General features: G+C 44.2%; 1 protein-coding gene across 1 annotated transcript; it reads left to right on the top strand.

The window, feature by feature from the left end:
• Positions 1-6,044: 6,044 nt before the first annotated feature.
• On the top strand, positions 6,045-6,980 carry LOC132583197 (olfactory receptor 2D3-like). Its single transcript, XM_060254865.1, has one exon. It carries the CDS (start codon positions 6,045-6,047, stop codon positions 6,978-6,980), a length of 936 nt encoding a protein of 311 aa, XP_060110848.1.
• The last annotated feature ends 8,172 nt before the right edge of the window (positions 6,981-15,152 follow it).

The raw sequence follows: 15,152 nt of genomic DNA, 5'->3' as shown, positions 1-15,152 counted from the left end.
AATTTGAGGCCCCACCCTTAAGCATACCTGGACTGTCAAATCGGCAGCTTCAATAACGAGTCATTGATACAAAGAAACTAGTTTATTGATACTGATACTTGAGGCAAAAGCCAGCATTGAAAGACTAAAGAGTATACCTTGATACATTGCATTTAAGGGGTACTTCTGATGAATTCCTAAGGGGGGGAGTATGCAGGGAACATTCACACATTGATGTCACAATTTTGTTCTCAGGCTCGATGGCCTTGATCATCCCAAGCTCCTGACTCCCTCCTGAGAGCCAGGCCTGAGAAGGCACAGATAAGGTTTTCACATCTTTCCCTTTCAAAGCAAAACTACCCACTACAGGAAAGGAGGGGATGGGAAAGGTTTGAGCTAGCAGCATTTGGTTATACTTTGGTTCTACCCAGAATGCTCCCTGACTGAGCCAGAGTTTACAGACAGACTTGACATTGACAGGCCTTGGACAATTCCTTCCCAGTTTGACTCCCATTCTAAAGGCAGCTGAGATCAGTCAGGAGCATGGGGTGGGAGCTGTTCCTTGCCCACCAAATCTGATTCAAAAAAAGATCCGCCATCCACACATTTCCTGGACAGTGTCAGGAATGCTTAAAACAAGCCTCCTCAACAGAGCTGCCGACTTTCTGGTTCCAGCAAGGCTCTTGCACCTTTGCAAGCAGGCCACAGGGTCACAGGCGGCATTGTCGTTATCACTGCAGGCAGTGTTGAACAGTTTGCAGGGGCAAAACCAGGGCTTTGTTTGTAGAAAAAGCCCAGCAGGAACTCATTTGCATATTAGGCCATACACCCTGACACCAAGCCAGCCGGAACTGTGCATTCCTGCTCAAAATAAATAAAGAAAGAAGCCCTGCACAAAACCAAGACCATTGGCCACCTTTCAGCAAAGCAGAGAGATGCTCACTGGTCACTGTTGAAGTTGGTTGATGTTGCAGGCTTCTTGGGCTGGAGGAAGGCTCCCAAATTTGGTTATTGGGGTGGTGCAATACAGGCTGCTTTCTCTCGGATTAACCGACCCCGCAAGGGCGTTGTGAATCAAGATGAGGTTAAAACAATAAAGAACTGTAAGTGGGAAATGCAGGGCAGGATAGCACTGGATAGTTTGCCCAATTGTAATTTTAAGTCTGGTAATACTAAAAGGGGCCCATCTCTCCACTGCTGAGCTATATTTTTTGCAGTAAACACAGATGAGTAACAGGGGAGCAATTTCTGAGCACACTGAGAAAACATCAGCCAACCATTCAGAGCCATCAGCTTAACCAAAGAATGGTCAAGTGACACTTGTAGCCGCCATGTTACAAATCACCAAGGGACACTTCAGATGAGTCCCCCCTGGATCACGCTCTGAAGCAGGTTCTAATGGTTCCTAATGTCACAAGTCACCGATAATCCAGTACCCAAGTCACAAAAACAATGACTCAAGTCACAAATGTATGAAAGGTGATAAAGGGATGTTTAAAAAGACAACACAAAGATGTAAAGAACCCTATGGCTTAAATTATGATAGAAACACAGTAGAGCTCAGATCCCCATGTCACAGCTGTGTTCCCTAAACAGAGCTGGTTCCAGGTTTTAGGGGGGGGGGGCCCTCTGCTCCTCTGACTTCCACTGGGACCCCCACTCATGGCTTCCTTCCAACCCATCCACTTCCCCATCTGCTTGTGTTTCCTTTCCCTTGCCGGTTGGTGAACCTTCTACTGACTAGATCAGGGGTTTCAAACATGCAGTTCAGGGGCCAAATCAGGCCCCCGGAGGACTCCTATCAGGTCCCTGAGCAAATGGCTGTCATCTGCTCCCTTCTCCCTATATCTTGCTTCCTTCTGCATCACAGCTTGCTTTGCAAAGCTTGCTCAATCACACAGGAGCTTCAGAGCAAAGTCTCTATTTTCTCTGTTGGCCGAGGCTCCTCCCTTGGGGAGGACGGGGGAGGAATAGCTTGCTTTGACAGGCTCTCTCACTCGCACATCAGAGCTACTGAGCCAAGCCTCTCTTCCTTCTATTGGCTGAGGCTCCTCCCCTTAGTCCCCTGCGGAAGGAAAGAAAGAGCCAGAGCTTCCTTTACCCAGTTCCCTGGATCCCATGGGAGAGATATAAAGAAAGCATCTTTAAGACCAATGAGTGCTACCGGTTTAAGCATGTTTTAAGTTTTTAAAAACATATATATTTGTGTTTTTCTGTGTTCTTTATAAAATTTATATCTCTGCTAATCTTAAATAGGTACACACATGACCCAGCCTGACATGGCTTGGCCCAACCCCACATAGCCCGGCCCAACAAGGTCTCATTTACGTCAGATCCAGCCCTCATAACAAATGAGTTCAACACCACTGGACTAGATGTTTCTTTCCCTAATACTGCTGGGTGTTGTGTGCAAAGAGGAACACCACCACAGTGTTTGCCAGAAATACCACAATTCCTTCTCTGACATCGTGTAGAGGGGGGCCTCTTTGGCAAGTGGGCCCTGCCTAGTCAGCTGCCCCATCTCAATGTATGTTGGTGGTACCCCTGGCCCTAGATATTGCTTCTGCCTCTGTAGCGAATATCAGTTCAGAAACAGCTGCCTCCATTGCAGGGTTATGCTTGGCTGGGAAGCTCCCCAAATGTTATGATTAGCCCATACCCGGTGGTAGCCATTTTAGGGCGATACCCTTTCTCAAAATGACTGGAGCATCCACAAGCTCAGTGAAGCTAATGACTTCTGCAAAGACAAGGGAAAGAAGGGAGGCCCACGCTTTTGCTCAGACTTTAATGGGCTACCTGGCAAGTTCAGTTGAACTTTTCCCATGTTGTCATAGAAAAGAATCAATTGAAACACTGTAGTTTAAGCTGAACCAATCAATACAAAAATTTCCTTTTACATCCTTAGAGGGTTAGAAGAACTGCTTATGACTCTTCCCGTGTCTTGTCTGTTTCAAACCTTTAAAGACTCTCAACATTTACTTAATACCAAAAAAGGAAGTTTCTTACTCTCAACATTGTGAACAAAAGATGAGAAAATCCCCCGTCCCGGAGAGCGACTCTCCCATCACAATCTAGCCTGCCTCTCAGTGGGCTCGTGGTGGAATCAAAACAACGTACTTAGAGCTATAATGGGATAAAAACAAATTAATGGCAAGATCCTCCTGGCACTTTATTCCCTTGAGGACGCAAAGCAAAGTGTTTGAAAACTTGCATCACAAAAGAAATGTGAAAGGTACAAAACCGGGGAATGTTTCTATTGGGGTAATGAGGCCCTTGGGGCCAAAGAGGTTCAAACAGCAAGGCTTTCTGACCCAGAAGGTGGCGCCAAAGGGAATGGAGCTATCCCAGGGAAGCTCATCTGCAGCCTGTTATCTTACGGAATCCTCAAGAATCATCTGCAGCCTGTTCTCTTACGGAATCCTCAAGCACTGAAAAACCATAGAGACAAAGAAAAATAGCACGTTGTTACTCCAATGTCAATCAGATGAAAGGATCTGAACAATAGCAAGGTTTAGTGATCACCACCTAAGAATACTTTAAAGACTGCTCGGCGGAGCATGTTAAAGCAGAGTCTCAAGTCTGAAGAATTAAGCAGCCAAGTATCGATGGACACTGGAGATCTGCTGCTATCCGAGAGCAACAGTGCTACACTAGATAAGAGGAGCATCCAATTCCTGCTTGCTAAAGTAAGTTTTTGCAAACATAAAGCATGCTGCCCAGCCTCAACCAACCTCGGGGTGACCCCACGAAGTTCTACCTTATAGAGTTTTCGAGAGATGAGCAGAGGTGGTTGGCCATCGCCTGCCTCTGCAGAGTCTTCCTTGGCTGTCTCCCTTCCAAGTACAGAGGCTGCTTAGCTTCTGAGCTTTGACAAGATAGGGCTAGTCTGAGCTATTAAGGCTGCAAAAAGTTAACAGGTGCAAATGGAAATATTCATAGCATATTTATGTTATAAGACAAGCAGTACTTTCAGGTTGCTGATGGGTCTTATTTTCTTATTGGGGATGCAGGAAGTTGCTTGGAGAATGTGCTTTTGATTAGGTAGTAGCCTGTCTCTCCTGTTATCAGTTTTAGGGCCAGATCATACCTGCATATAAGAGTTCTGCCATGAATGAGTACCAAGGAGTCCCTCTCCCCCTTTTTATAAAGCAGGTATGAGAAATCCTGACTGGGACTCTCACTATAGTATGGGAAGGGAAACATTTTGCTTGTACCAATTGCCCAAACTGAAATTACCCTTTGAAATCAGAACCTGTAATATTTGCCCCAAAAGCAAACATAGGAGACTCTGTTCCACCACATTTCCCCCCAGAAAAAGGGACGGGGAGGGACGGTGGCTCAGTGGTTCAATCCCTGGCATCTCCAAAAAAGGGTCCAGGCAAATGGGTGTGAAAAAACTCAGCTTGAGACCCTGGAGAGCCGCTGCCAGTCTGAGTAGACAATACTGAATTTGATGGACCGAGGGTCTGATTCAGTATAAGGCAGCTTCATATGTCCATAAGTCCAAAAGCCCTGGTTCTTCCAATGTCTCAAACTGTTTCTCTAAACAATCTGATGGAGAACTGTAGCATAAACTCCTGATTTAAATAAAAATTCGGCACAACATGTAAGTCATTTGGACTGTCTGGAGTTGTCACTTGGCCAAGAAAGCAGTAAACTAAGGATGGGCATGAACTACAATTTTGTAGTGCAGTTCGTGGTTTGTGGCTGAACCATGAAACAAGCTGCAAACCCATACGAACCAGGAGGTTGGTTCATGAACTGAGCTCTTTCTTATTGGTTCGTAAGCCATTTAAAGTTTAACTACCTGCTTTTCTGCTCCCTGCCATTTTCACTCCAAGCCATTTAAACCCAACAGATGGGTTATTTGTGTGTGTGTGAAGAGCAGAAAGTAGCTGTTTATGAACCACCACAAACGACATCAACATTCATGGAAGTTTGTGGTGGTTCTTCATTACATGAACATCACTTCCTGAACCATGAACAAGCCAAAATTCATGATGCACATTAGTTCATCAGCCAGTTTGTGCTAATTTCTAGAGTTAACTCATGGTCAGAAATGGAGTTTGAACAGCGAGTTGCAAACCATGATTTTATTAATCAGAATTGAGCATAATTTATGCATGGAGTTAACCATGGAGAAGGTAGTTTCCCAGCCCTTCCAGGATCTCAGGTTCCAGTGTGACAGGCCCATTTAACCAGTGCCTCTCTGTCCATACTGCATACTTTGCCTTGTCTCAGGTGTATTGAAGCAGCAAGATTTCACTAAACCATGATTGCACTATAGATATACGTATGTACCATCAAGATGCGACTGACTAATGGAGACCTAAGTATGTGGCTTTCAATGCAAGTGAGAAGCAGAGGTGGTTTGCTGTTGCTTTTCTCTGAAGAGCCTTCTTTGGTAGTTTCCCACCCAAATACCCCGCTTAGCTACTGAGAACTGACAAGTTTAGGCTAGACCATGCTTCCTTTCTATGGCTACAGTACACATATGGAATTTTAATTTAGTTTAAAGCACTAATGATAGATAATTGGTCTTGTAGAAAATGAAGTCATTTGGATGGTAAACATCACAAAAATGCCAAGCAGTACAATTTTACATGCTAATAAAGTAACAATCCATACATTGTATGTTGCCAGAGCAGTAAAATAAGTACAGATGTAATAAGTATTGCATATCTTTGATTCTTCCCTCTCCCCATACTTCTTTCTAAAAGAGAAGAGTGGTTTTCTTGATGACTTCAAAATTTCCACACAATTTTTCATCTCTAATTCCTTGTGCTCTAGGAGACCAGGGTGAAAATCAGACACTCTGTGGGGCTGAGGGGGAATGTTTGCCAAACATGGAAGCCATACAGAGGAACTCATGACAATTAAGAACTCCGGAGCAAGGTTTAGTCTGGAGAATTAAGGAGAAAATCTTGCTACTGATTTGGATCCTGAACATATGCTGGGTTTATAGGTCACTTTTGGGCTTCTGGTGAAGGCCTGCTTTAATGTTATTCTGTTTTTTTTAAAAAATGTTACTGACCCCAATATTTGCCCTTTGATTGCATGCAGAAATGGGAACCGAGAACCTTACATTTGTGGCAGACTTTATCTTGGCAGGACTCTCCAGTCATCGGAAGACACAGATGTTTCTTTTTTTGGTCATCCTCCTTGTATACTTGCTTTCTCTTGTGGGGAATCTGATGACGATCCTTCTGGTACGAACCAACTCCCACCTCCACACCCCCATGTACTTCTTTTTGATGCACCTCTCCGGACTGGAGATCTGTTATGTCACCACCACCTTGCCCCAGATGCTGGCTCACCTTCTGTCTGGAAATGGATCCATCTCCTTCACTCGTTGCATGTTCCAGGTGTACATTTTCCAGTCTTTGGCTGGGGCTGAATGCTTTCTACTGGGCGCCATGGCTTACGACCGCTATTTGGCCATCTGCCACCCTCTGGTATACACTATTGCAATGGACACATGTCGCCAGTGGCAACTTGCTTCCGCATCTTGGTTTGGTGGCTTCCTCCTTGCTCTGATAAATGTTTTATGCACTCTTCATTTCCCCTTCTGTGGCCCCAACCATCTCAACCACTTCTTCTGTGAGCTACCAATGTTGTTGAAACTTGCTTGTGCTGATACTCTCGTCTTGGAAGCCATCCTTTTTGGGACAGCTGGGTTGGCCATCTTGGGCCCCCTGATTGTAATCTTGACATCTTATGGACTCATTCTGTCCTCTGTGTTACAAATGACGTCTACTTCAGGACGTCATAAGGCATTCTCCACCTGTGCCTCCCACTTGGCAGTGGTCACCTTGTACTATGGCACCACCTGCTTTATGTACTTGATACCCCGGGCACGCACAGTCCCGGATCGTGATAAGAAGATTGCTGTCCTTTATGCTGTAGTCACCCCTCTCCTTAACCCTATCATTTACACTTTGCGGAACAAGGATATCCACAAGGCAGTGGTGAAGATGTTGGAAAGAAAATCTTTTGAATAAAAATATTAATTCCTAAGGACATAAGAGAAACTATGTTGAATCAGGCCAATGGCCCATCCAGTCCAACACCTTTAAGACTAACAAATTTTATTGTATCATAAGCAGGTCTTTTTTTTAGCAGGATCTCCTTTGCATATTAGGCCACACACCTCTGAGGTAGCCAATCCTCCAAGACCTTGCAGGGCTCTTAGTACAGGGCCTAGTGTAAGCTCTTGGAGGATTGGCTGCATCAGGGGAGTGTGGCCTAATATGCAAAGGACTTCCTGCTACAAAAAAGCCCTGATCATAAGCTTTTGAGAAACACAGTTCTCTGCTCAGCACTAATAGTGTTCCCTTCTCAGCTTTTCCTGCCATACGATGGGCTGTTTCTGTGTCTCTGCATCCCATTTCTATAATCTCTTAGGGAGGCCCTCAATTTCAGCCAATTATATGGCAGGAAGAGCTGGGAAGGAACACTGTTAGTGCTGAGCAGAGAGCTTGGTTTCTCAAAAACTTTTGTTGTTCAGTCGCACAGTTGAGTCCGACTCTCTGCGACTCCATGGACAAAGTCATGCCAGGCCCTTCTGTCTTCCACCATCCTCCGAAGTCTTCTCAAATTCGTGTTTGTTACATCAGTAACGCTGTCCAGCCATCTCATCTTTTGCCGCCCCCTTCTTCTTTTGCCTTCTGTCTTTTCCAGCATCAGGATCTTCTCCAGTGAGTGCTCCCTTCTCATTTGGTGGCCAAAGTATTTGAGCTTCAGCTTCAGCATCTGACCTTCCAGGGAACAGTCTGGGTTGATTTCCCTTAGGACTGACTGATTGGATCTTCTTGCAGTCCAAGGGACTCTCAAGATTCTTCTCGAGCACCACAGCTCAAAAGCATCAAAAGCATATACTGCAATAAATTATGTGTAGTTCATGTCTTACAGCTTTCAAACATCTGACATTTATTCTATGTGGTTCTTATGTTAAGCAAGTTTGGCCACCCCTTCAACACTTGTTGTAAGGGACTCTTAAGATTCTTCTCCAGCACGACAGCTCAAAAGCATCAAAAGCTTATGCTGCAATAAATTTGTTAGTCTTAAAGGTGCTCCTGGACTCTTAACTATTTTGCCACAACAGACCAACATGGCTAACTTCTCTGGATCTTTTTTAGTATTTTTTTTAAATTAATGAGGCAAATTTCTTAACATCTTATGATTGGTCAGTGCTCCATGGTGGCCATTTTGTGGTGTTGTCTCCATTCCTTTCTCAAAATTCCAAGAGCACCCATGGGCATAACAAGGTTGAGGACCTCTCCAGTAGATAAAATAAAACAGAGGCACACTCCTGCTTGAACACTGGCAATATGATAAGTGTTGCAGGCATGGCCAAATGTGCTTAACATAAGAGCCACATAGAATAAATGTCAGACGTTTGAGAGCTGTAAGACACAAACTACACATAATTCTTTCACAATATACTATCACAATATGTGAATAGTGAATAGTTTATTTATTTGTGTTAAGCCATAGGCTATTACAAACAAAAGTATCAAAGAGGTTCATGGAGATAAAATATACAGGTGGAATACAATATAAGTAAAATATCATATAACTGAGAAACAAATTGTGAAAAAATCATCAGAAGATAAACAAATACTAAAAACCGCAAATGAAACAAACCGGGCAAAATACACCACAAAATAAGAGCAAAAATTACAGTCACAAAGTAACCACAGAATCAGTAGTTAATTGGCACCTGTGCAAACAGCTTTGGCCAGAAACCCCAAGTAGCCAGAAACCCCAAGTGCCATAAGAAAGTCCACCCGTGGGGCCAGGACACTAGAAGCCCTTCCACTGTGCCCCCCAAGCACCCAGAATATAGAGCATCACTTGCCCCAAACAGGGAGTTCCAACGATAAGCTGTGGCTAATAGCCACTGATGGACCTCTGCTCCATATGCTTATCCAATCCTCTCTTGAAGCTGTCTATCCTTGTAGCCACCACCACGTCTTGTGGCAGTGAATTCCATGTGTTAATCACCCTTTGGGTGAAGAAGGACTTCCTTTTATCACAATATGTGGCTCTTTCACACATATTGCTTTCACACACAGCTGAGAGAGCTGCACTGGTTGCCTGTTGTGTTCCGAGTTCGCTTCAAGGTGTTGGTATTAACCTTTAAAGCCCTTTATGGTCAGGGACCTGCCTATCTACGGGACCGCCTTTCCCCATATATTCCCCAGAGAGCACTGCGATCAGGGACAAAAAATCTGCTGTCCGCCCCTGGCCCAAAAGAAGCCAGGTTATCCGCAACAAGATCTAGGGCCTTCTCGGTGGCAGCACCAGAACTCTGGAACACCCTCCCAGAAGCTATAAGGGCCCTGCGGGATTTGTCGGCGTTCCGCAGGGCCTGTAAGACCGAACTGTTCAGGCAGGCTTTTCTGGTTGACTGAAAATGGGCTGCCACCGGACATCCTACAGAAGCTGGTGGTCATAGTCAGAACCTAATACCGCCAGACTAGACTGAGATATTGTAATAGTTTTTAACTTGATAAATGTATTATGGTTTTATATGTTTTATGAAATTGATTGTTTTTATGATATTGTAAGCCGCCCTGAGTCCGCTTGCGGAGAGGGCGGGATATAAATATAAAGTAATAAATAAATAAATAAATAAATAAATATTGTGTTAGGGTTGCCAGTCCCCAGGTAGAGGAAGGGAATCCCCCGGTTTGGAGGCCCTCCCCTCACTTCAGGGTCATCAGAAACCAGGGGGAGGAGGAGGGAAATGTCTGCTGGGCAATCCAGTATTCCCTATGGAAAGCAATTCACAAGGAGGATAATGGAGAATTGATCTGTGGGTATCTGGGGCTCTATGGGGGCTATTTTTTGAGGTAGAGGCACCTAATTCATAGCATAGCATCCAGTGCCTCTCCCCAAAAGATCCTCCATGTTTCAAAAAGATTGAATCAGGGGCTCCAATTCTATGAGCCCCCAAAGAAGTTGCCCTTATCCTTCATAATTTCCAATGTAGGGAAGGCATTTAAAAGGTGTGCGGTCTCTTTAAATGTGATGGCCAGAACTCCCTTTGGAGTTCAATGATGCTTGTCCCAACCTTACTCCTGGCTCCACCCCAATGTCTCTTGGCTCCACCCCCAAAGTCCCCAGATATTTCTTGAATTGGATTTGGCAACCCTATATTGTGTGGCTCTTGTAGCCCTCACTGGCCGGCTTGGAGAAGGCATTGGTCTCTTAAAATCACTTTTCCATGCCAGCCAGCAGCTTGGAGAATGCATTTAAAGTGGCTTTCTTTCCACATCCCCCTTCCTCCCCATCTTTTTGCCTGCCTTCCTTCCTTCCCTTGCAGCTCTCAGACATCTGACATTTATTCTATGTGGCTCTTACGTTAAGCAAGCAAATTAACAGAACTAAACCAACAACTGGTTGAAGCTGAAAACCTTTCTGAGGCCCTCCAAATGTATAGCAATATAACCTCTGCCATAATTAACTTTTATAAACAACCATCGTCTGCTAAACCCAGTTCCCCTGTTTGGAAGTCAGACCCGTGGTATGATAAGGAATGCCAAGAACTGAAACATCAACTGCGCGCAGTATATCACACTTATCATAACAGCCTTGCTGCCAATATCTTTTTGAACTATTTTGAACTGAAAAATAAGCTCAGAGATACTGTGGCCCCTAAGAAAAGACAATTATGCATCAAGAACTGGGATTTACTTATTAGTGCCTCTACTGCCTCTAACAGTAAGCTTTCCTGGTCATTAGTTACTGGTGCTTCTGACACGAAGAGCCATTGTTTTAGACATCCCGCCCCCGCTGAGGTCTGGATAGACCACTTCCAGCACTTATTTTTTGACCCTCTGTCCATTGTATCAGATCAGCAAGAACAAATCCCTCCCGATATACCTGAATGGCCCCCTGTTCGTCCCAAAGAGATCGATCATCTAATCAATCAGTTGAAGGCAGGGAAGGCTCCAGGCCCAGACGGTCTCCCACCAGAGCTATTTACAAACAATCCTGATTGGTGGGCTTCTCCTCTGATGACTCTCTTCACAGTCATTAATAAAACAGGGACCATGCCTGAATCATGGACAAATTCCATAGTGGTCCCAATTTACAAGAAGGGTGACCCACAAGCACCAGAGAACTACCTCCCAATTAGTCTGCTTGACATAGCAGGCAAATTATACGCAAGACACCTCTTGGGAAAACTTACTTCAAGGATGCAAGAGCAAAATCTCCCAAGTAGAGAACAGATTGGATTTTGCTCCAGTAAGTCTACACTGGGCCACTGCATAACACTTAACTATCTGATAGAGAAATACAGTGGTACAGGGGGGAGAAGGCTATTTGTGGCCTCCCTTGATTTAAAAGGGGCATTTGACTCTATTCCCAGGGACCTTCTCTGGAATAAACTGGACATCGTGGGCCTGGATAAACGCCTACTTTTTCTTATCTGTAAAATGTATTCCGTTAATAGCTGTCAAGTGCGGTATAATGGTCTAAGTGTGTTAACCCCAAAGATCACTTCTAATTGGGGAGTCAAACAGGGCTGCATTCTAGCCCCTTATCTGTTCAATTTATTCCTGAATGATCTGGCCCCTTACCTAAATGCTATTGATGGTCACTCCCCTAAACTTGGGCCATATGTTATTCCTTTATTGCTTTGTGCTGACGATGCAGTTGTACTGTCACGCTCACAGAAGGGCCTCACGCGCCTGCTACTTGCCTTTACTCCCTACTGCAAGACAAATTTCCTGTCTATAAACTATGCAAACTCCAAAATTATAGTATTCTCAAAGTCCTGGAAACCACAAAGCTGGTGCCTCAAGGGAAATAATATTGAATAGGTGAAATCTTTTAAATACTTGGGGGTCTTTTTCCAGTACAATCATAACTAGACAGTTCAACGTAAGCAAGCAGTCATTTCAGCAAGGGGTAGCTCGTCTGCGATGGTTAGCTTCTTTTACAAGAAGGGTAACCAATTTGTCCCAGCCGCCATTCATGTTTTTAATGCCAAAACAGTATCTCAGTTATTATATGTGATCCCCGTTTGGATTTGTGCCTTCAATTTCTAACTTGAGCAAATTCAGGCAGTGTTCCTACACCCTATTTTGGGGGGTCCCCAACTGTGTTAGCTATGCTGCAATGTGCCTAGAAACTGGAACCCATTTGATCTAAACCAAGGCAAGGCTACTAACCATAAAGTTTTGGCTATGCCTACACTTTAGGGTAGACCCTGCTAGTTATATTCATATGATGCTAGCAGGCTCCTTTGTTTCCAATTGGCATAGTCGGATCCAGAAGAAAATACATTCCATAGATGTCTCCCTGGACAACATCTGTATGCTAAGTGAAATGCAGGCATTCAGAATTCTGAAACAGAGGATTTTAGATATTGAGAAACAGTCCCTTTGTTCCTCTGAACATAAAGCATGTTCCCCTTTAGCATTTGGTATCTTTCCAAATTATGGGCTGCCTGCTGCCTACCTTTCCCAGCTTACGTGACCCCAGTTACGCCACTCTTTTATGTTAGGAAGACTTAATGTTTTACTCTCAGCAGTACTGTCTGGGAGGTTTACCAACAGCCCTTATCAGGAAAGATTCTGCCCATGTAATGGAAGGCACCTCAAAATGGTCGCCCATGTCTGACTTCACTATGATTTCTATGGGGAAGTGCAGGACTGTATAATCAAACCTATCCTGTCTAACCTTTATGGACTACCTGAGGCAAAGCTGGTTTTCTTTCTGTTATCTGACCGATGTTCCCATACCACTAGCCTAGCTGCAAAGTACCTTTTGGCTGCCATAACAATCAGGGAACAAAAGACTAGCTCCCCTTCTTGATGCTTGTCTAGTTTTTATAGCTGAAACTCTGCAAATTTGCCATGCTGTACTTTTGACTTCTATGCCAATAAAGGGATTTGGATTTGGCTAGTATCTCCATATTGTGACAGATAGTTATTATCTCCATATTGTGACAGAAAACTATTTGAGTCAAACCAAGGAATGTTAGAATTTCTTCTGCTTCTTGACAGGCTGGAAAGATATGATTGTGGGCCCAAGAATTTCAAATTTCACTTCCCTCCCCAGCTTCATATTCTTGGTAAAGCTGAACGTCCTGACTCTCTTTCCTTACATTGTATGAGCCTGGAAAAGTCTCTCAATCTCAGTCGAGTCTATCTTGCCGAGGTTATTCTGAAGCCGAGGTTATTCTGAAGCCGAGGTTATTCTGAAGCTAAAGCCGAGGTTATTCTGAAGCTAAAGCACTACTTGTGGTTCCTTAGGGCCATGATGAAATACAAACCAAATAATACAAGTATCCAAGGCGCCCTTGATTCCCTTGGGCAGGCATTACGGAGTATTCTTAAACTTGCATAATAGCAGCAACATAAGTAATGCCGAATTAAGGAATGTTTCCATTTTGTTAAGCCCCTGGGCAATTCGAGCAGCTAGCTGATGATGATCCAGAAGAGAACATAAAAGGGAATGGGCATATCTCAGCGGAGGACATCCACAGTCCAAGATCTTACTAAATCCTCAAGTGTTCAATGAGCACTGGAAACAAAAAAAAAAGAAGAAGATATTTTCACTCTTGTACCAGTCAGAATAGCTGGGGATTTCAACAAACCAGGTTACAATGATAGGCATTTTACGAGACTTTATAAATTGCAAGGAGAAGCATATTAGACTTGCTTTAGGTTCAAAGCATAGAGGAAGAATGCATGCCTTGCACATATAAACTCTCTGGAATCTCCGTGTAGAACTAAAGTAGCAAGTCATCAACAGAGGAGGAGTAGAAGAATAGAAGAGGCTGGATTTATACCGCACCCTTCACTTGGAGTCTCAGAGCGGCTTACAAATCTCCTTTCCCTTCCACTCCCCACAAAAGACACCCTGTGAGGTAAGTGGGGCTGAGAGAGCTCTCCAAGAACTGCTCTTGAGCAGAACAGCTCTAAGAGAGCTAGGGTAGATCCAAAGTCATTCCAGCAGGTGCAAGTAGAGGAGAGGGGAAGCAAACCCGGTTCTCCCAGATAAGAGTCTGCGCACAGATAAGAGTCCATGCACAGACTGTATGCAAGACCTCAGAGAGCTGCTGCCACTTTGCCAGGAGAGACAGTGCCATGCTAGAAAGACCACTGGGCTGACACCAAATCAAGAAGCATCTACTGTAATCCTAGAGTAGATGAACCACCTCAGAAAAGCTGGATGTGTAAGCTTCCTTCTGTCTTGGAAGGGCAATTCTGATGGACAACAGTCAAAAGCTAAGCAGCACATTCCCAGTCAGTAGCAGAACCATAATGTGTGCAGGCTCTTAGACTCCCCGCCCCATCCCATTTTAGAGCTAAGCAATTCTACATGATATCATATCAGAGGCCCAAAACACCTGGTATTCTTGCCTTCTGAGATCAACCACAGTCAGCCTTCTAATTTCAGAAAAGCGCAGAGAAAGCTCTCCCAGTAATTTTTTTTTTTGACAGATAGAGGTTTTCATTCGTGTGTTTATTAATTTGTTATTTTTGGTCTGCCAGTAAACTCTTTGCAACAGGTGCTGTGTGTTCTGCCCAGGACATGGATAGACCCATGAATGTCCTTAACACAAAGTTTGAATCCAGCAGTACATTCAGGAACGACATAGTTTAGTATAAGCTTTATACCCAGAATTAAACTTTGTTGGTCTTAAAGGGGTCACTGGACTGAAACGTCATTCTGCCGCTTCAGATCAACACAGATACCCAGTTACCATTCTTGAAATTCCTCAACATCTTGCCTGAGAAATTGGACTGAAACTTGCTGTGCTGCTGAACACCTTATCAGATATCTACGAGGTGAGAAAATCTTTCTTGGTTGTTGAGGAACACCCAGGAGAAATCTGAAGGGAAGCTCATATTCTGCAGTTTGAAATTCACGTTGTGACATATTGTTGGTATAGTTCAGGGTGGAATTCTAGCAGTAGCTCCTTTGTATATTAAGCCACACACCCCTGATGTAGCCAGTCCTCCAAGAGCTTATAAAAAAGAGCCTTGTAAGCTCTTAGAGGATTGGCTACATCCGGGGGCGAGGGGGGGGGGGTCGGCCTAATATGCAAAGGTGCTCCTGCTAGAATTCCACTCCTGGTTCAGTTTATCTTTTGGGGTATGGCCATACTTACACTTTCTTAATTCTCTGCTCTAAGGATGTGCAGAAAT

Source organism: Heteronotia binoei, chromosome 15 (genome assembly GCF_032191835.1).
Source record: "Heteronotia binoei isolate CCM8104 ecotype False Entrance Well chromosome 15, APGP_CSIRO_Hbin_v1, whole genome shotgun sequence".
NCBI classification, from domain to species: domain Eukaryota; kingdom Metazoa; phylum Chordata; class Lepidosauria; order Squamata; family Gekkonidae; genus Heteronotia; species Heteronotia binoei.
The sequence above is the reverse complement of the archived record's forward strand: the minus strand, read 5'-3'. Positions and strand labels throughout refer to the sequence as shown.

Bases quoted from the DNA above. Each gene is read 5' to 3' on its own strand.
- LOC132583197 (XM_060254865.1), top strand. From the start codon at position 6,045: ATGGGAACCGAGAACCTTACATTTGTGGCAGACTTTATCTTGGCAGGA.